General features: G+C 39.0%; 2 protein-coding genes across 3 annotated transcripts in view; both read right to left on the bottom strand.

The window, feature by feature from the left end:
• Window positions 1-1,439: 1,439 nt before the first annotated feature.
• LOC117307412 (uncharacterized protein FLJ43738-like) lies at window positions 1,440-7,344 on the bottom strand. Its single transcript, XM_033792160.1, has 6 exons — window positions 5,710-7,344; window positions 4,855-5,016; window positions 4,270-4,479; window positions 3,748-3,878; window positions 2,868-3,028; window positions 1,440-1,665 (listed from the first exon to the last, which is right to left on the bottom strand). Exons 1-6 carry the CDS (start codon window positions 5,921-5,923, stop codon window positions 1,440-1,442), a joined length of 1,104 nt encoding a protein of 367 aa, XP_033648051.1. The 5' UTR covers window positions 5,924-7,344.
• Window positions 7,345-9,403: 2,059 nt separating this feature from the next.
• LOC117306814 overlaps window positions 9,404-21,828 on the bottom strand; it is a 23,586-nt gene continuing 11,161 nt past the window's right edge. For both annotated transcript variants that reach the window (XM_033791341.1, XM_033791340.1), the window contains exons 10-21: window positions 21,356-21,517; window positions 20,771-20,980; window positions 20,280-20,410; window positions 19,403-19,563; window positions 18,262-18,404; window positions 15,134-15,324; window positions 14,608-14,725; window positions 13,807-14,000; window positions 13,083-13,241; window positions 12,482-12,694; window positions 10,959-11,560; window positions 9,404-9,772 (exon numbers count right to left, since the gene is read on the bottom strand). In XM_033791341.1, coding sequence (XP_033647232.1) covers window positions 9,475-9,772; window positions 10,959-11,560; window positions 12,482-12,694; window positions 13,083-13,241; window positions 13,807-14,000; window positions 14,608-14,725; window positions 15,134-15,324; window positions 18,262-18,404; window positions 19,403-19,563; window positions 20,280-20,410; window positions 20,771-20,980; window positions 21,356-21,517 — 2,582 coding nt within the window. In that variant the 3' untranslated portion in view covers window positions 9,404-9,474. The remainder of the gene's footprint in view (window positions 9,773-10,958; window positions 11,561-12,481; window positions 12,695-13,082; window positions 13,242-13,806; window positions 14,001-14,607; window positions 14,726-15,133; window positions 15,325-18,261; window positions 18,405-19,402; window positions 19,564-20,279; window positions 20,411-20,770; window positions 20,981-21,355; window positions 21,518-21,828) is intronic.

Genomic DNA, 21,828 nt, shown 5'->3' with positions numbered 1-21,828 from the left:
TTGTTTTGGCATCGATGCAATGCAAAACTTGTTATCGTTTTTTACTATTCTCTCGTGAACCAGATGGCCGATCGATCTCAAACTTCTACAGGTTTGTCAGTTTATGTATATGGAGGATTACATAAAGTGCTTACACTACCAGCAACTTTTTTGCTAGCAAAATCAAGTCTGTAATGTTCCTTTAACTTGAGATACACATTGAACAAATAGGATTAATCCTAGCGTTTTGTGAAATCGGCTGCTGACATATCATGCACTGGGGTTGGTTGTCTGTAAGTTGCCTAGAAATGTTGTCTTGTGTTACAAAACCCTTAGAATACTCTGGACTATTCCTTAAATGCTACAACTTCCCTTTAAATAGTTGTCTATCGTGTTTTTTGAAATCACAGATGCGGTGACATTCCAAGCGCTTTACAATTCCAACATGACGTTCAGCGAGCGACGTTACGCCAGCCTGGACGTGGACCTGTGCCGTGTACGCCTTCACGAACCCCTGTCATCCATCGTTCAGCAACCCTTACTGTACGTGAGAGATATGGTCCCGAAGCTATGCTTAGATGCTATAACCAGACTAGACATGGTAAGCTTGAATATTTATGGCTTCAGTAAGCATAATAATAATAATAATAATAATAATAATAATAATAATAATAATAATAATAATAATAATAATAATAATAATAATAATAATAATAATAATAATAATAATAATAATAATAATAATAATAATAATAATAATAATATAATAATAATAATAATAATAATAATAATAATAATAATAATAATAATAATAATAATAATAATAATAATAATAATAATAATAATAATAATAATAATAATAATAATAATAATAATAATAATAATAATAATAATAATAATAATAATAATAATAATAATAATAGTAATAATAATAATAGTAATAATAATCATAATAATCATAATCATAATAATCATAATCATAATCATAATCATAATCATAATAATCATAATCATAATCATAATCATAATCATAATCATAATCATAATAATAATAATCATAATCATAATCATAATCATAATCATAATCATAATCATAATCATAATCATAATAATAAGACTTGTAATGCGCACATATCCACCCTGCTGGGTGTTCAAGGCGCAGCATGCAATATCACTTTGCAGGCTTTATGAAATAGAGCTGCTTCAGCAGAAAATATTGCTTAAACATTTTCTGCTGAGCAAAAATTGACAGTTACTTCTCTGACAATATAAAAATCTCTTGTTGCATGTAGACAATTTCCTTTAATCTAGCATCTCTAAAGTCTCCCATTTACTTCCATCTTGTTGATTATGGATCTATAACAAAATAGTTCCTTTTAATTTCCTTTCAACAGTATTAGTCAAACTTTGATTTGGTGATTTTGTTTATTCTCTTATTATTTATTTCAACAGCTTCTCCGTCAGGACATTTTGAGGAATGCAACACGCAATGACCTCTTCCCAACCGCCGAAATGATTGTCTCCCTCAGTAAAGAGTTTGGAGTTCCACTCACCGCAGCTGACTTTGAAGGTAAAGTTTGGAACACAAATTTCTCTCTCAGGCCTTCTAGGACAAAGATGTGTTTCTCGCCGTCCATGACCTGGAAACCAGTCACAAGCTCTAGGATCGGACTCTCCTGTTGGGCTCTAGACAGAAACAAAGAAAGAACGCGATAGTGGGTCAATTCACAATTAATGCTCACATGCTTATACACTTTTGTTTTCTGAAGGATTCTTAACTTGTACGGCCGTAATGTAATGTTTTTTTTATGCATATCAAATCTCTGTGAATCCAGAAAGAAAAAAACTGCTCCCCAAAAAAATTTGATATGAATACGCAAGACTTTGATGAAAAAATACTCTGTGATCAGAGCGATACAATAAATGGCAGAGCAGTCAAGTGCACTGGACTCAGCAGAGTGTCAAAGTAGTGAGCCTTGTGTCCTTTTGAAAAACTTGTCCATTATTGCTTTGTCGTTCAGATGGGATGTAAAGCCATAGGTTCTGTGTGTTACACTTACTCCGAAGCTCAGGGTTTTCCCTAGTGTTTCTGGCAGTAGCTCCTGAATGCACCAAACACCTTCTACCTTACAAGGTGCTACATAAATTGGTCTCAAAGTTCATATTAACTTAAAAAATGGTCCTAAAAAGTATTTCTCAGTGAAAGTTGTAGAATCTAGAGACAGTCATAGCATAAGAGAGGTGTTCTAATGACCTATTTTTCTGGTTTTACTCCAAACCTATGGGGTGCAAGATGTCTCAGCTAGGAAATACATCGCGATATATCACGATACATCAATTTTTCGATTAAAACCAAATCCATCCGATATCGAAATCATTTCCAAATTAGTATCGGGATATTCGATAATATGGTATCGGCCAAGTTTAAGCATGTCCATCACTCAGTGACGCTCAAGGCACTGTAACATACAGTATTTTCCTGCAAGGTATATAGTACTACATTTGAAATATTAGATCTACTCCTTTTACATAGCACCAAAAGCCAAAGGTACTCCAATAGACCCTATGCACAACACGCAGCGCACATACACGTAGTTTTCGAGAAAGAAGTAATTTTACACGAATTTGATTTCGAGACCTCAGATTTAAAATTTGAGGGTCTTGAAATCAAGCATATGAAAGCACACAACTTCGTGTGACAAGGGTGTTTTTTACTTCATTCATATCTCGCAACTTCGACGACCAATTGAGGTCAAATTTTCACTGGTTTGTTATATTATGCATATGTTTAGATACACCAAGTGAGAACACTGGTCTTTGACAATTACCATAGTGTCCACTGTCTTTATTGAAAATAACACATGAAAGTCGTGACATTGATAACTCACTCAGACAGTTTGTAGGTGGATAACGCTGCCTCAATGATATGCGGTGGCATCTGATCTAGGTTTAGTGCAGTAGCGTTGATCAAAGTTACAAGCTTCACCAGCATGTGTAGAAACTCTGTGTTCTTGCACTCAAAGATGTACACCATCCTAGCAAATGGACACTGGTGGATGGCAATACAAGATGGGTTTAGTCAGCAAATGGAAAGTCTGTCTTTTAATGTTAATCAGGCATGTGATTTCTCAGGATTTTTTTCTGATTTTCCCAAAACCTCTTTCAGTCTTTACATCTTCTTGAAGAAGTAAAAGCAATCACCAAGGGGAGAGGGAAACAGCCCACCCGAACCATAACTGCCTAATTGAAATTGGGCTTTTACATGTAGATAGTGATTTAGTTTGCTTTTGGGCAATCCCTAAACTGCTGTTTGTTTTTGTACTTATATTCATCTGTTCTTGGTCTGACTGCTTTTACTCAGTCTTATGTTATTTATATTGTAGTTTATTTTTTTTTAAACCCTGAATGAATAATTAATAAATAAATAAAAAATAATAAAAAACACGTTTTTTCTTGATGCAGGAATCTGTAAAACCTCCAGAATTGTAACATCTGAGAGGTTCTGGGTCCTGCAACCGATCTCGAATTAACTTAAGGATGGTTAAATTCGTCCGAACATCTCCGGGAACGGAACTGAACTCGTCCCAAGTCGTATAATTAATCCTAAGTTAGGAAGTGTTTGGTGAAATTGTTGGCAGAACATGAAGGAACCCTTGCTAAGCCAGCAACCATTTCAGCACATTCGTCAAATCTCATAGCTGGTTGATACATTTAGCTTGGTAGCAATTGAAAAAAAAAAAAATATTTAAAGCAGAAAATCTCACTTACCTCTGGAGGTGTTTCCATCTCTTCTTTGAGTTTCACCTCCTGCGATGATGTCAGTGGGTAGGATACCTCTACCCGGATCTTAAGCTGACTGTGAGATTCCAAATAGTGACCCATTGGTAATGGTTCATCCTCTGTATGAACAAAACACAAATACAGACAATCATGTAAGTAAGGTTTGCGGTGACTTCATTTAGAAAATTTCTTTTGTGAGTAGTGGTGGCTCTGAGAAGAGCCTGTTTGTTCTGCTCAACTATTCGATCAGCGTGCTGACCATCTTTTGGAGAATGAAATAGACACGGTTAAGATTCCAAGTCTTGTATTTTTCGGGATGAATTGTTTTATCATTGTCAAGCCTTGTGGAAATTGATAGCATTGGCACGTTGTAAAATGAGTAGGTCTCATAATTCAAACATAGTCCCACACACTTTGCAGGAAAATACTGTATGTTAAAGCGCCTTGAGCGCCACTGAGTGACGGATATGAGCACTATAAGAAAATTATATTATTATTATTCCGACATACTTGGGCCATCCGCTGAATTTGAATATCCAATGAGTCTGGTGTCTGTTCTATTGCGGCCAATCACATCTGGTAGTTGGCAGCTGTGGATGGGCGAGGTCAGGTTCAAGACTCGCTCACCAAGCAGGAGGTCGGAGAGGTCAAACTTAGCCAAGCCGTACGGATCCCAGGGCTTGATGTGAGTGTGGAATGGGTTGTGAAGAGTACGCTTGGCTGTACAGAGGGAAAACAATAATAAGGGAATCAATGTGTGGTGAAGAGGTTTTCAATTAGTGGTTTAATCCCAACGAGGCCTGATTCTTGATAATTTTACCGAGACGAAGTCGAGGTAAATTATCAAGAACCAGGCCTCGCACTTTGAGCCATACCCAGTGTCCTTCGTCATTCTTGCCTTATGTTCTCATCTCGACACTTCTCTGGATATATATCTTTGTACTGCTTCAGAAATAGAACAGTATCTAGCCAACAGAGCACAGTGTTTCAGAATTTCATTTGTACGCCTGCTATCCTGCTAAAATTATCAAGTGATACCCATAGTGTAAGTGATACACAAGGTTGCCAATCCAAAGTCGCTTTAGGATAACTTACCGGTCACCATACCCACATTGCTGATCTTATCATCTTCAATATCCTCCCCGAATAACGTTGGTTTCTGTTTGATCTCCTCAGGCCGACGATCCCTGTCATGCACCTCAACCTCTAAAGGTGGACCATGAAAGTACTCAACTAACTCTCCCTTCGGTATAATACCTTCAAAGAATGACACAGCAAAAGAAGGTTAAGATAGTGTATGGGGACAAAGTTAAGCCCAGACCATGGTTAATATTAGTACCTCTCTTGGTACCCTTGAACAAATGACACAGCCAAATAGTGTGAAGATAGAATACATGGGAACAAAGTTAGCGCCACTAAGGCTCAGACTAGTAATGATAATATTAATAATAATAATAACAATAACAACCGCATTTCTATAGCGCTTAACACCTTCAAACGAAAGTCTCTAAGCGCTAATAATTGTTTTTACGTAGTGCTTTACACACTTCCGAATTGCGTCAACAAGCGCTTCCAACATTATTACCCCTGGTCACTGGGCCATTAAGTTAACTCCTATGGCATTCTCAGCTCCCTGGGGAGTATACAGCCTGTCCAACAAGTATGTGCTACTCAACAAGCTGAATCAATCACAAGAACCATCTCTGCCCTCACAGGTACCCATTTATACCCCCGGGTGAAGAGAAGCAATTATAGTCAAGCATCTTGCTCAAGTTCATGACTGGGATTCAAACCCACACTTTAACCACCAGAACTTGATGCTCTAAACCGCTCGGCAACGACACCCTTCTGTTCTAAGTAATGATTTGTAAATTTTGTTTTTACGATAAGTGGCTCTTTGGGCAGACAGTGAAAATATGTTGCAAGGCAAGAAACAAAATAAATACTTACCCAACAACTCCACATTCACATCTTCCCAGTATATATTTCTGCCGTGCGGCTTCCGGCAACTCTCATACATGGGCTCCTTAAAGGTGTAGGCTGTGTACACTGGCATGCAGCGTCTGGACAGTTCCCTGAAGGACTGCGGTGTGGAGGGCATGGAAGACGCTGAGCTGACCTTAATAATGAGGGGGTTCAACTCTCGCCTGAGTGCCTCAGACATCAGGGGACCGTCCAGAGAGACTGTGATGAAGACGTCCTCCAGGCCATGTACCGGTGTGGTCAGGCGATTGGTGACTGAACGTAAACCTGTGGATTTTGAATAGACTTGTCAGTGTAGCATGAACAAAGCTGAAAAGACATGCCTTTTAAAAAGGATGGCGGGTTAAACCAAACTTTTCTTAGAAATAAAGTTCATTAAAAGCCTCATTCAAATGAAAGAATACTATCAACAGCTCTCCATTACCCAGTACCAGGTTAGGTTTCATGCTAATAATTATTTTGAGTAATTACCAAAAGTGTCCAGTGCCTCTAAAGGCGGTAGAATTTTGCCTTCCTCCTTTCTAATTTTAACAAATTTTTTAGTTGTATGTAGGCCTAACCAAGAGTTTTTATTTTCATAATTCTAAAGAAACCTCAACGAGCCAACTCAGAGGTGGAATTAGAATAATTGGTTGCATAATTAACAAGTAATTAGCCGCTGCAATTAAGATCTTATCATCCAGACCATAAAAAACATCAGATAAAAAAGCTGCACTCACCTCAAGTAAAATATGAGCCCTCTAGGTTGCATACAAGATGAACATAGTACTACATAATCCGACAAACCATACCTCTGGGCAGACTTAATTTTGGAGTAAACAAGTTCAATCTGTCCCCTATTTAATTAATTAGAAACCAGCCAATGATTGCAATACATATTGCATGAGAGTATAGCTGGGCCCAATTTCATAGCTCTGCTTACCACCGAATCCTGCGCATACATTTCCCTGATTGACATGCTAGCGCCAAATTTCTGCTCTAGCCTTGTGAGCAGAGAATGCCTAGTAACGTGGAGTACGTCTGCGGAGACGCCAAAATACGCATAATTCCCTGCTTCCTTAATCGCCGATTATGTGCTTACGATAAGCAGAGCCATGAAATAGCGCCCAGGTCTCGCGCCTTCATTACAACAGGAAACAAGGCAAGATTGGAATTGTATGCGAGAATAACTGGTCTTATTTGACTCAACACTGACCCAAACTTAGGTTATGGGCATGCGCCTTCAACTTAACTAGTACTCAGTTGTATCTGGGGTTTGAAATGTTTAATCAAAATTACACTTATTTGTCACTAACTAAATAACAGTATTCAAAACACAATGTTTTGTTGGGTGTTGTTTCTTTTAGTAAATTTGACCATGGATTGTAACTCAAATACCAAAAGTTGATCGAACCAACCTTTACTATGAAAAAGCTATATTCATGTGCGACAGGTATTCCTGAACCATTCAATTCCTCAGATGGGAGTGCCAACAACAAACCAAAAATGCCCTTCGGAATACGTTATAAATCAAATAAACATAAGGTCGAAATTAAGCACATAATAAAAACATTTAAAGATGTAAAATTTGCATCGGGGATAAAGAATATTAATTTTGGTTTTTGCCCATATATACACTGATGTGTAAGCACTGTATACTCAGTATTTACCCAAGTTCTGTGAACAAAATCACAGGAATATTACCCGGGTGGGATTCGAACCCACCACCCTTGCAATTCTAGAGCTAGCCTTGACTCAAGGCTGTTGGCGTAGTGTGCCCCAGCCCGGTGCGGCACGATTCGGCAGTCTGCACGCTGTGCATACACGAACAACGTATGTACAGTACAGTGTACAGCGAGAACAGTATAGCAAAGTCGTGAGTACGGTTGTGTCTTTCTACTTTCAACCTCGTACACGTGGCTCAAACAACAAGCACCTTGATCAAGGCTATTCTAGAGCAGAGTGTCGTACCAACTGGACCACCGAGATTGCCCAGTGGCTAGATGCAGTTCGAATCCTACAGTTTGGCAGCAGGTACTGCAAACCATTTAAAGGTGTTAAATTTGCATAATAAAAACATTTAGATAAATTCAAAGTACATAAATATTCACAACAAATGATAGGAGAATCTATCCAAAATACATTTTAAAGTTATTTACACTTCTAGTTACAAAACCTGGGTGAATTTTTACCCTGTAAAAGTGGTGCTATGTACATGTACATCAATTCGCTTAAAAAACAACTGTAAAATACAACCAGCTGCTGGTTAACAGACTTTGGACATGTCAAAATTCAAAGATTGTTCATGGACGGATGTAGTTGACTTTAAAAAACCTTTACAAAAATGCTATGTTTTAAAAGTGCTTTTAAAATAAACAGTTTGGCTATAGACGATGTGACCTCTGACGTCACACGAAAACCATAAAATGATTCGCGCGCATACCGCCGTGCAAAACCTTTGTGTTTTGACAGCCAGCTAGAAAGTGTAAGCAATCTTACCATGACTACGTGTCGTTTTGCCCGGCGAAACATGACGCATACAGTGTTTTTTCAACAGAGGGCGGTTTGAATGTAAACATAGGTCACACCGTCTATAGAAACCAACAGAAATGCTGAAAGAGCAGTGTAATGTTCCTGTACTTGTGGAGAATTAGGTCCCTGTTTTAAAACAAATGCACAGTGCAGTAATTAACAGAACTCCTTATCAACCTATTGTAACAAGTAAGGCAGAAATCCATAATGTGTCCAATCAATAGCATATTGCATACACGAACCATCATCATTCACTATGGATACATTGAAAAACGCATATAAAGTTTTCATTTCACTACATACACTGTACTCTGGCGCTTCTGATCAGCAGAGTCTGGGTTCGAACCCCCAGCCGTGACACTTGTGTCCTTAAGCAACACACTTAACCATTGCTTCGTCCTTCGGATGGGATGTAAAGCCGTCGGTCCCATGTGTTGTGTAATGCATGTAAAAGAACCCAGTGCACTTATCGAAAAGAGATGGGGGTTCGCCACAGTGTTCCTGGCTGTGGCTACTGTATGCACCTAGCACCTTGTAAACCCTTACAAGGTGCTACATAATTGGTTCTCAAAATTCATCACTTCAATAACCTATCTTGCTGAAAGTTTGTGTATACTCAGCACCTTGAGTACCTTGTTTGGTAGATACATGTACGTGCGCTATAAGACTTAGATATTACTATTATTATTATTATTACATAACACTGAATGCATGCATTTCATTTCAATGTACATGGGATCTATAAGTCTAACTGAATGAAGTCCTTAAAGGCAGTGGACACTATTGGTAATTACTCAAAATAATTATTAGCGTAAAACCTCACTTGGTAACAAGTAATGGGGAGAGGTTGATAGTATAAAACATTGTGAGAAATGGCTCCCTCTGAAGTGTCATAGTTTTCGAGAAAGAAGTAATTTTCCACGAATTTGATTTCGAGACCTCAAGTTTAGAACTTGAGGTCTCGAAATCAACCATCTAAACGCACACAACTTCGTGTGACAAGGGTATTTTTTCTTTCATTATCATCTCGCAAGTTCGATGACCGATTGAGCTAAAATTTTCACAGGTTTGTTATTTTATGCATTTGTTGAGATACACCAACTGTGAAGGCTAGTCTTTGACAATTACCAATAGTGTCCACTGCCTTTAATTGATAGTTTTACAAGAGTCTTATAAAAATGAATAAATATGAAGTTTCAACAAGAACAAACAAACACTCCGCTACGCCGAATCATTCTGCATGACAAGCCTACGGTTGGTGACATCCCGCTGGCAGGTTGTCTTCCAGAACTGCTCCCGGTTTGGATAGTAAAACTCCGTCTGTAACGGCTTGGCTTTGAGGCTTGGAGACGGTTGACGGAAACACTCATTCCCAGGGCGTAGCTTCTGCTTGGACGCCGAGTATACTGGGGCAGTGTTTGTGACTGGCATGGTACGGAACAGGTGGTTGTTTTTATCCTCTTTGTTCAGGGGCTGAATAAAGCGTTTGTGGAGTGCCCCACGTTCTTTATGGTACAACCTGCAGAGATAAGGTGAAACAAAGAGCTAGGTTACAGATCAGTTTCATCAGCTAAAAGCATGGCGACTGCTTACCATAACAAAATGCTTATAAGCAGTCAAGCAGTCTACTGCTTAACTAGGCAGTAGTCCATTGATATAAAGTACATGTTTTATTCACCTTTATTGATAAAAATATAAAAAAATCGAGAATATGAAAATATAGATCCTGAAGAAGCATCAAGCCACATTAAAAAAAAAGGTTTTCACCCTTCCATTACTCAACAACCCTGTACTGGAAAGTGGGTGTGCGACAAGCGACTGATTTTTGTAGAGCCTGTCACAATACCAAAACTGGTATATTATTGGGCATGTGGACTCTAGATGTACATCAAAAATGAATACATATTACATGGAGGCCAATCACATTCACTGCATATTCTGGTTTTTTTTCACCCAAACTGCATTTTCGACCTCCCTGTGATCAACAATTATACACAAACTAGCTTACCTATGCTCTATATGAACACACACATTGATTTTTCATCTCGGAAAGGCCCCCCCAAAAACTTCCAACATTTTGTTGACAAGGCGAAAACAAAGTGGCTGACGATTTGTTTGTGTGAAGGAGTACACGATCACTTGATGTGCATTGAAACTGGAGTGCAAAGACTGTTACATGCTTCTTGTTATTGCTGCAGTGAGTGTTCACTAAACTCCAGAAATTGCCAACTCCGGAAATGAAACAACCATTGATAAAAACGTTGCCATTTCTTGGTGAGGTCACCACTTTGGGCTTATTGCATCGTCACGTATGACGTCTGCAACGTCTGTACCTGAAGTGAAGAGTGGTTCTTTCATGCATATTTATTACAAGAGATTTCTTCGCTTGCAGAACGTCCAGCTATTATTGGTCATGTTCTTTTCAACTCAACATGTACTCGGTAATTGCCTTAAAAATTACAAAACACAATGTATTTTTTGTCGTTCTCTTCTTTTCAGCGGAGCATGTACTCAGTAATTACCTCAAATACGACCCAAACTGATAAATTATTTGTCATGTTCTCTTCAACTGAGGTATTAGGCCCTGATGGGCACATCTTTTCTATGATTATTATTGATCATACCGGGTACATCTAATAATAATATACCACTTCAAAATGAAAGAAAATTTTCTGAAGAAAAAGAATATGCTTTCTTCAACTTACTTGAAATCATATTTCTTCAGTTCAGAAAACTTTGCGTGCTCCATATCTTTGATTGGAATCTTATTTTTCTCCATGGACCAGCTCTTGTCGTCGTATGGCCCTGGCATGAACCCACAATTCCTCTCCACTTCCTGTGGGTCAACAGCCGGTATGATGGGCACTCCAGCTTCCCTCGCCAATGTGTCCACGCTTGGATCATTCACAACAGCCAGCGCTGGGATATCGTTCATCCCGGCCTGTCTCAAGGAGAGTTTCTTTGGCTCATCCTTCAGGAGACCCTTGAGACGTGCTACCTGACTACTGGACTTGGGACCTCGATAATACAATTCAGTATCCGTGGCACAGCGGTGGAACTTCATCTGGGTGTCGTCGGTGACAATCTTAGTCCGCCAGTCTTCCAACTCCAGGTTCCTGGCCTCACGTTTCTCAGCGTTGAGTGTGTCTCCAGCGAGGTGGATGGTGATGGGAGGGATTGGTTGAAACCCTTTGGAGGGACGCTTCCATACGTCCATGTCTTTTTTACGATCGGACCAAGAGTAGCCATCTCGTTCCTCCAGGGTTGGTTTTAAGGCGTTGGCATGGAGTGTGTTTTCCTTCCAAGGCTGTGAAAGTTTAAAATACACATGTAAGCGTTCTACTTGAAAGTTGCAACAAATGTGATCAAATATAAACCACATAAGGTGCTCATTGTTGATCAAACACTTTAAAAGTCCCATGAAACTTTGTTCTTCATTTCTTCCTTTTGGCTGGAAGTAAGTGTTACAAAGAGGGAGGTCAAGTGTGTGCGTGAAAGCACTCACCCTCTGACCCCCTGCTTGAATTTTCCTCTCTTATTCAGAAATTGCAATATTTATCCTCTTCCAAAACTTCCTAAATTTTCAGCAGAAATGTCTCATTGTTCACGGGATTCATTAAACAAAAAATTGGTAGGCTTTTACCATACACCAGTGTTGTAGTACAAGGAAACGTGTCAAAGTACCAACTATTCTGATATCTAGGTACCAAGTCCAACAGCAGAGTGCCAGGCACTTAGCTTGTGGTTGCAAGTCTTGGGGTCAAACCACTGGACCACAGTGACCTAACAGAGTACGAATATGAATATGACTACCATTAAAGCAGTACGAGTACTACAACATTAGCATAAACTCGAGTGTGATAAGCACTGTATAATCAGAGCTTTCTCCGAGTCCACACTTGTACTACTCAAATGAGATTTGACAAACCGATGACCAATGCCATTCTTGAGCAGCAGTCTGACAGCTAGGCCACCGAGCATGGCCAGGAGACAAAAAGCCAGCTCCAATCCTGTAACAGCAATAACCGACATATAAACAAATACACAAACAAATACTGAGAAAAATTAGCGATAACCCCATGTGAATATCTCTTTTTGAGTAGTGTTGTTTCTGAAAAGAACTGGTGGTAAACGACTCAAAGTTTCAAATCAGTATGCTCTGATCGTCTTCAGGAGAATGCTGGACTCTGTTGCCAGATGCTGATAAAGTTAACTAATATTGACCAACCTGCTTGAGCTCATCTCTGCGGGCCACATCTGGATGTCTGGAGTGTGCGTTGTCCTCGAGGGCAGCCTGCATCCCAGGGAAGATAAACCCATCGGCAGTCTGCCATGCGTCCACTGAGTCAAGCTCCTGTAGTTTCCTCACAACATCCACATTGACGGGTACCACTGTGGCCGAGTTATAATCCTCACAGTACGTGAAACGACGATCAGGCTCCTGCAATTTTTTAGAGAATAATAATATTCATAATAATAGTAATAATAATTGTGGCTTCTTATATAGCGCACATGTCCGTCACCCAGTGACGCTCCTGCCGCTGTAACATACAGTATTTCCTGCCAGATGTGGGACTACGTTTGAATAATGAGACCTAATTCTGATAGCACCATGTAATGCTTTACAAGGTGCTGTGGCGCAATTTGCTGCCGTTCGGCAACAACAAAGCCATGAAACTGTTAGCTGCCGTGTAAGCCAGGGATCACACCCAAGTTTATGGTACAACCTGGGAAATGGCAGCCACGGGATCACCTTAAGGGATGTGACTTTTTAATATTAAGTATGTAATAAACCACAATATATTGAAGTTAGATGAGTATTACAGTACCTTTGCCAGCTCTTGTCGTAACAACTCCTTGGCCTGTTCAGTTGAATTCAACGTCTGAGTACTGTAGTTATGGGTCACTCCATTTTCTGGCTCTGAGCGGATTGTTACAGGCTTGACTTTCTTGCTCTTGTTCCTGTTGCTGACTTCTTGGACTGCTTCCTGAAATACAAAGAAAGAGCTTGGTGAGTACTTGGATGAAATCCTGCCACTTGATGATTAATATTACAGCATGATGACCCCTGGGAGCAAGGTTGGGCAGCCTCGCTACCATGGTAACTGTGCTGTACTAATACCTCTCGTCACTTACCCCTGGGAGGGAAACACTAAAAATCAATGCAGATTGGCTAGCCAAACATGACTGTTTTGCATGCACGCTTGTTAACAACTTTCCAGCACTTGTAAGGCACTCAGTCCGCGCGTATTAAAATGCATGAATTTTGACGCAATACATTTCAAATTATTTATGTTTTATTTGGTCACCCTAAACTGCATACAGTTAGACCTATCCCATGATCGAAAAATAGTGAGATTGGGCCAGCCTCTCAGCATAGAATGGATCAGCAACCACAACTCATTTAAATATCCAATATAATTTGATACTTTAAGTTGCACTTCCAGGGGGTAATGATCAAGCAAGGCATTCTGGGACAGAATGGTGGGGCGAGATCGTACACCACTGGGAACGAGGTTGGAGGTTGGGTACTGTGCAATCCATCACACTTACAATGTTAATCTTGATGTGGTCACTCTCCTGACCATTAAGGCGTCTCTCCTCCAATAAGTCAAGGTACCTGTCATTATACAGATCCAGGGGGGTCCATTCCCTTTGTCTGTGTTGGGGAGAGGCTGTTTGAGCTCTCCATATGTCTGCCTGCCTGGTTTCGTCTTGGAGTGTTGCCGCCTCTTTTTCTGACATTTCTGTGGGGATATAGGATAGGGAAATTGTTAGGATTATTCATTTCAATATCTAAGAGAATACAACCAGCGCGACACCAGAAGGATGAATCGAAAAGCAACGACTTTGTGTTAGGCATAACCTGGCATAACATTTATTCTGATTGAACACACACACTTGATTCCGAACAACAGACATAAAACTTTGTAGTGTTTTTCAAATTTATATGGCACTAACATGAAAAGTAGATTACATCCTATGCAGACATGGAAAACATGTACTTCAAAGTTACTACAAAATAATGTTTGATATTTTTATTTTCTATTTTTTTGAGATGTCGCCTACCATCATAAGGCGTGCGGAAACCACGACATGCCTTAGAAGTCCAGATCGACAGTACATGTTGTTCCCAAGCTTTAAGTGAAATGATTTTTAAATGTAACATCACAAACTCGAAAACCACCCTCACTGAGGTCAAAGGAAACCAATCATCGCTTGAAAGTTGTGCCTGGAGTGTGCACATGTGCAAGTTTCCATTGTACAACCTCAGCGATGTCAGTTATGAAGAGGAATACATTAATTTTAACTGGTACAAAAAACCTTCAGATAAATTTGTGTTCCAAACTTTACCTTCAAAGTCAGCTGCGGTGAGTGGAACTCCAAACTCTTTACTGAGGGAGACAATCATTTCGGCGGTTGGGAAGAGGTCATTGCGTGTTGCATTCCTCAAAATGTCCTGACGGAGAAGCTGTTGAAATAAATAATAAGAGAATAAACAAAATCACCAAATCAAAGTTTGACTAATACTGTTGAAAGGAAATTAAAAGGAACTATTTTGTTATAGATCCATAATCAACAAGATGGAAGTAAATGGGAGACTTTAGAGATGCTAGATTAAAGGAAATTGTCTACATGCAACAAGAGATTTTTATAATGTCAGAGAAGTAACTGGCAATTTTTGCTCAGCAGAAAATGTTTAAGCAATATTTTCTGCTGAAGCAGCTCTATTTCATAAAGCCTGCAAAGTGATATTGCATGCTGCGCCTTGAACACCCAGCAGGGTGGATATGTGCGCATTACAAGTCTTATTATTATTATTATTATTATTATTATTATTATTATTATGCTTACTGAAGCCATAAATATTCAAGCTTACCATGTCTAGTCTGGTTATAGCATCTAAGCAGAGCTTTGGGATCATATCTCTCACGTACAGTAAGGGTTGCTGAACGATGGATGACAGGGGTTCGTGAAGGCGTACACGGCACAGGTCCACGTCCAGGCTGGCGTAACGTCGCTCACTGAACGTCATGTTGGAATTGTAAAGCGCTTGGAATGTCACCGCATCTGTGATTTCAAAAACACGATAGACAACTATTTAAAGGGAAGTTGTAGCATTTAAGGAATAGTCCAGAGTATTCTAAGGGTTTTGTAACACAAGACAACTTTTCTCGGCAACTTACAGACAACCAACCCCAGTGCATGATATGTCAGCAGCCGATTTCACAAAACGCTAGGATTAATCCTATTTGTTCAATGTGTATCTCAAGTTAAAGGAACATTACAGACTTGATTTTGCTAGCAAAAAAGTTGCTGGCAGTGTAAGCACTTTATGTAATCCTCCATATACATAAACTGACAAACCTGTAGAAGTTTGAGATCGATCGGCCATCTGGGTCACGAGAGAATAGTAAAAAACGATAACAAGTTTTGCATTGCATCGATGCCAAAACAAAAATGAATAAGCTGCTCCCTGAGCGATAAACTACAAACGCGAAACTAGATTATTTATAATGAGAAATGTTAAATTTGCATCGGGGATAAAGAACATTATATAATATATATTATTTATGTCTCATCAAATATGAAATTTCAGACAGAAATATTTCAAGGGATGTTTTCTACTATCATCATCAATAGACCGTGTAAGTTTTATGTAAATCTGTGATCTTCACGATTTTCGTCTCTTACCAATTCTGTAACATTCCTTTAAGAAGAGTTTGGAGAAATCAAGGACAGGATCACTTTCGTAGCACCTGAGTAGTTTTTCAAACAATGTCTTATGACTCCTTAGAAAAATCTTTGAACATTGATATGTGAATGCCTTTTCTTCTTGGAGATTGCCTGGAAATGGTTACCTGTAAATCCACATGTGACTTGGCCCTACAGGTTTACATATCACATGGCCAGAAAGCTCAGTTTGTAGAGTGTGCAATGTTAATCAATCTTGAGGTCGCAGGCTCAAATACGTTCGAGTAAATTTAATAAATAATAATAATAATAATTTATTTTTAATACAGCGTCTTACATAAAAAATCTCAAAACGCTGTTCAGTGTATTACATATTATAAACATTCAGTTAAAAAGAGTAAGCAAAATACAGCAAAATTACACTGTACAATGAGAACGACAAAAACAAACAATGACAAACACCAAAACGAGACAATCAACGAAATTATAACACCATAGAAAAGGCAATGAAAAAAAAAATGAAAAAAATGTAAAGAGTCAGAGATAATGTCTTTTAAAAAGAAATGTTTTGAGGTGGGTTTTAAAAAATATCAAAGTTGGTGATAATCCTCAAATGAATGAGTAAATTATTCCAAAGGGTGGGAGCATAAATAGAAAAAGCCTGATCCCCAGAAGATTTGCTAGGCCTTGGGCCAACTAAGGAAAAATTAAGTTTAACACCAACACAACTTCTAGTATGAATATGAGGAACGTAAATTGAAATTAATTCTGACAGATAGCGAGGGGCCGATTTACCATGATGAATAAGTTTTAAAATAACACAGACGATTATGTCTTGGAAGACCCCACAGATTAGAGTTCAGTTTCATCAAAATGTAGGTTTTCATTTGTAGTGAATTCCATTAACAGCTGCCAAGCATGTGTTAGCTTTTAGTGCTTGCACTCAGAGACTTTTACCATTCCCCTATTGTATATGACCATCTGGGAATGTCAGTTGTAAATGGTGAACAATGAACTCCAAAACCCCCAATGTAGTATAAAGGCCTATTGTAAGTTCTTTTGTGTTTGCCTATAGAGCAGGCCCTAATCCTTTTCCTTAGTGTTCATAGCCATATAAAAGCAAATGCAGACAATAAGTCACTCTCACTCTTCTCCAGCTTTTGGTACTGAAAGGTTGTATCTCTCTAACTTATATACATGTAGTCGTAGTATTTATTAAGGTTCATTTATTATGGTTGTCCAAAGGCTGACTGGAAACTGAATTGGTAGTACACTACTCCTATACAGCAGCCTTTCAGCTGGAGGACACCATTAGGATATAAAGTAATATATCTAAATGATTAAATATAAATAGTAGTTAAGTAATTGTATTCGTGAGCTCTAAAATATTTGAATGAAGTCATTTGAATGACCAGCGCAGGGTAAGTGTATACAATTGTAATTAAATACCCTATATATTGAAATAATTAATACAGTACAAAATCTTCAAATACTGGTAAAGGCTTGTGATAAGGACCAAATCTTATAGACCCATTGCAAAATGCGCAGCACACTTGCTCGCACATCTGCTGTAACCAATTTTAGTGTCAACAAATGCGCACAGAAGGATGGTACATGTCAGTATACGCACCTCGGAACAAGACGCATCTACCATTTCTGCCTTTTTGGGAGGGTCAAACTCCTTTTGAGCATGTGTTGACACACAAAATGGTGGACAGAGACCTGCCTGTATGTGCGCTGCATGTTGTGCATAGGGTCTATTGGAGTACCTTTGGCTTTTGGTGCTATGTAAAAGGAGTAGATCTAATATTTCAAATGTAGTACTATATACCTTGCAGGAAAATACTGTATGTAACAGCGCCTTGAGCGTCACTGAGTGATGGACATGCTTAAACTTGGCCGATACCATATTATCGAATATCCCGATACTAATTTGGAAACGATTTCGATATCGGATCGAAAAATTGATATATCGCGATATATCGCGATATATCGCGATGTATTTCCTAGCTGAGACATCTTGCACCCCATAGGTTTGGAGTAAAACCAGAAGAATAGGTCATTAGAACACCTCTCTTATGCTATGACTGTCTCTTCTACAACTTTCACTGGGAGTTTGAAGACTGATGATGTCAAATTTAATTAATCGCGATTATAACGAATATCGCGATATATTGTCGGCGATATATCGTGAATAAAATAAGTCGGATATCGCCCAAGCTTAGACATGCTTGCTACAATAAGAAGCCACTGTCATTACTATTACAGTCTTGTGACAAGGTGTATTACAAGGACCGGTTCTTATTAAATTACCTTTGGCTTTTGGTCTTGGTAGAGTCTCCCACATCAGTTTGACAGCTTTCTCTCTCAGGCCTTCTAGGACAAAGATGTGTTTCTCGCCGTCCATGACCTGGAAACCAGTCACAATGTCTAGGATCGGACTCTCCTGTTGGGCTCTAGACCGAAACAAAGAAAGAACGCGATAGTGGGTCAATCCACAATTAATGCTCCCATGCTTATACACTTTTGTTTTCTGAAGGATTCTTAACTTGTATGGTCGTAATGTAATGTTTTTTTTTATGCATATCAAATCTCTGTGAATCCAGAAAGAAGAAAAAAATTTGATATGAATATGCAAGACTTTGATGAAAAAATACTCTGTGATCAGAGCGATAGAATAAATGGCAGAGCAGTCAAGTGCACTGGACTCAGCAGAGTGTCACAGCAGTGAGCCTTGTGTCCTTTTGAAAAAACTTGTCCATGATTGCTTCGTCGTTCAGATGGGATGTAAAGCCATAGGTTCTGTGTGTTACACTTACTCCGAAGCTCAGGGTTTTCCCTAGTGTTTCTGGCAGTAGCTCTTGAATGCACCGAACACCTTCTACCTTACAAGGTGCTACATAAATTGGTCTCAAAGTTCATATTAACTTAAAAAATGGTCCTAAAAAGTATTTCTCCATGTTCAAGTGCATTGAGCTCATTATTGGTTGATACGTGCTGTATAAAAGACTATATAACACTATATTAACTTAAAGGCAGTGTACACTATTGGTAATTACTCAAAATAATTATCAGCATAAAACCTCACTTGGTAACGAGTAATGGGGAGAGGTTGATAGTTTAAAACATTGTGAGAAACGGCTCCCTCTGAAGTGAAGTAGTTTTCGAGAAAGAAGTAATTTTACACGAATTTGATTTCAAGACCTCAGATTTAAAATTTGAGGGTCTTGAAATCAAGCATATGAAAGCACACAACTTCGTGTGACAAGGGTGTTTTTTACTTCATTCATATCTCGCAACTTCGACGACCAATTGAGGTCAAATTTTCACTGGTTTGTTATATTATGCATATGTTTAGATACACCAAGTGAGAACACTGGTCTTTGACAATTACCATAGTGTCCACTGTCTTTATTGAAAATAACACATGAAAGTCGTGACATTGATAACTCACTCAGACAGTTTGTAGGTGGATAACGCTGCCTCAATGATATGTGGTGGCATCTGATCTAGGTTCAGTGCAGTAGCGTTGATCAAAGTTACAAGCTTCACCAGCATGTGTAGAAACTCTGTGTTCTTGCACTCAAAGATGTACACCATCCTAGCAAATGGACACTGGTGGATGGCAATACAAGATGGGTTTAGTCAGCAAATGGAAAGTCTGTCTTTTAATGTTAATCAGGCATGTGATTTCTCAGGATTTTTTTCTGATTTTCCCAAAACCTCTTTCAGTCTTTACATCTTCTTGAAGAAGTAAAAGCAATCACCAAGGGGAGAGGGAAACAGCCCACCCGAACCATAACTGCCTAATTGAAATTGGGCTTTTACATGTAGATAGTGATTTAGTTTGCTTTTGGGCAATCCCTAAACTGCTGTTTGTTTTTGTACTTATATTCCTCTGTTCTTGGTCTGACTGCTTTTACTCAGTCTTATGTTATTTATATTGTAGTTTATTTTTTTTAAAACCCTGAATGAATAATTAATAAATAAATAAAAAAAAATAAAAAACACGTTTTGTCTTGATGCAGGAATCTGTAAACCTCCAGAATTGTAACATCTGAGAGGTTCTGGGTCCTGCAACCGATCTCGAATTAACTTAAGGATGGTTAAATTCGTCCTAACATCTCCGGATACGGAACTGAACTCGTCCCACGTCGTGTAATTAATCCTAAGTTAGGAAGTGTTTGGTGAAATCGTCGGCAGAACATGAAGGAACCCTTGCTAAGCCAGCAACCATTTTAGCACATTCGTCAAATCTCATAGCTGGTTGATACATTTAGCTTGGTAGCAATTGAAAAAAAAAAAAATTTAAAGCAGAAAATCACACTTACCTCTGGAGGTGTTTCCATCTCTTCTTTGAGTTTCACCTCCTGCGATGATGTCAGTGGGTAGGATACCTCTACCCTGATCTTAAGCTGACTGTGAGATTCCAAATAGTGACCCATTGGTAATGGTTCATCCTCTGTATGAACAAAACACAAATACAGACAATCATGTAAGTAAGGTTTGCGGTGACTTCATTTAGAAAATTTCTTTTGTGAGTAGTGGTGGCTCTGAGAAGAGCCTGTTTGTTCTGCTCAACTATTCGATCAGCGTGCTGACCATCTTTTGGAGAATGAAATAGACACCGTTAAGATTCCAAGTCTTGTATTTTTCGGAATGAATTGTTTTATCATTGTCAAGCCTTGTGGAAATTGATAGCTTTGGCACGTTGTAAAATGAGTAGGTCTCATAATTCAAACATAGTCCCACACACTTTGCAGGAAAATACTGTATGTTAAAGCGCCTTGAGCGTCACTGAATTATTATTATTCCGACATACTTGGGCCATCCGCTGAATTTGAATATCCAATGAGTCTGGTGTCTGTTCTATTGCGGCCAATCACATCTGGTAGTTGGCAGCTGTGGATGGGCGAGGTCAGGTTCAAGACTCGCTCACCAAGCAGGAGGTCGGAGAGGTCAAACTTAGCCAAGCCGTACGGATCCCAGGGCTTGATGTGAGTGTGGAATGGGTTGTGAAGAGTACGCTTGGCTGTACAGAGGGAAAACAATAATAAGGGAATCAATGTGTGGTGAAGAGGTTTTCAATTAGTGGTTTAATCCCAACGAGGCCTGATTCTTGATAATTTTACCGAGACGAAGTCGAGGTAAATTATCAAGAACCAGGCCTCGCACTTTGAGCCATACCCAGTGTCCTTCGTCATTCTTGCCTTATGTTCTCATCTCGACACTTCTCTGGATATATATCTTTGTACTGCTTCAGAAATAGAACAGTATCTAGCCAACAGAGCACAGTGTTTCGGAATTTCATTTGTACGCCTGCTATCCTGCAAAAATTATCAAGTGATACCCATAGTGTAAGTGATACACAAGGTTGCCAATCCAAAGTCGCTTTAGGATAACTTACCGGTCACCATACCCACATTGCTGATCTTATCATCTTCAATATCCTCCCCGAATAACGTTGGTTTCTGTTTGATCTCCTCAGGCCGACGATCCCTGTCACGCACCTCAACCTCTAAAGGTGGACCATGAAAGTACTCAACTAACTCTCCCTTCGGTATAATACCTTCAAAGAATGACACAGCAAAAGAAGGTTAAGATAGTGTATGGGGACAAAGTTAAGCCCAGACCATGGTTAATAAAGTACCTCTCTTGGGTAGGATACCCTTGAACAAATGACACAGCCAAATAGTGTGAAGATAGAATACATGGGAACAAAGTTAGCGCCACTAAGGCTCAGACTAGTAATGATAATATTAATAATAATAATAACAATAACAACCGCATTTCTATAGCGCCTAACACCTTCAAAAGAAAGTCTCTAAGCGCTAATAATTGTTTTTACGTAGTGCTTTACACACTTCCGAATTGCGTCAA

This window comes from Asterias rubens, chromosome 2 (assembly GCF_902459465.1).
Source record: "Asterias rubens chromosome 2, eAstRub1.3, whole genome shotgun sequence".
Taxonomy (NCBI): Eukaryota; Metazoa; Echinodermata; class Asteroidea; order Forcipulatida; family Asteriidae; genus Asterias; species Asterias rubens.
The sequence above is the reverse complement of the archived record's forward strand: the minus strand, read 5'-3'. Positions and strand labels throughout refer to the sequence as shown.

What these genes read in the sequence shown, in the direction of transcription:
- LOC117307412 (XM_033792160.1), bottom strand. Translation starts at nt 5,923, where the DNA reads ATGTCTGAGGCACTCAGGCGAGAGTTGAACCCCCTCATTATTAAGGTC. An exon ending in AAATTCAGCGGATGGCCCAA is followed by an intron (nt 3,879 to 4,269) that starts GTATGTCGGAAT and finishes TTGTTCATACAG; the next exon opens with AGGATGAACCATTACCAATG. An exon ending in AGATGGAAACACCTCCAGAG is followed by an intron (nt 3,029 to 3,747) that starts GTAAGTGAGATT and finishes GCCATCCACCAG; the next exon opens with TGTCCATTTGCTAGGATGGT.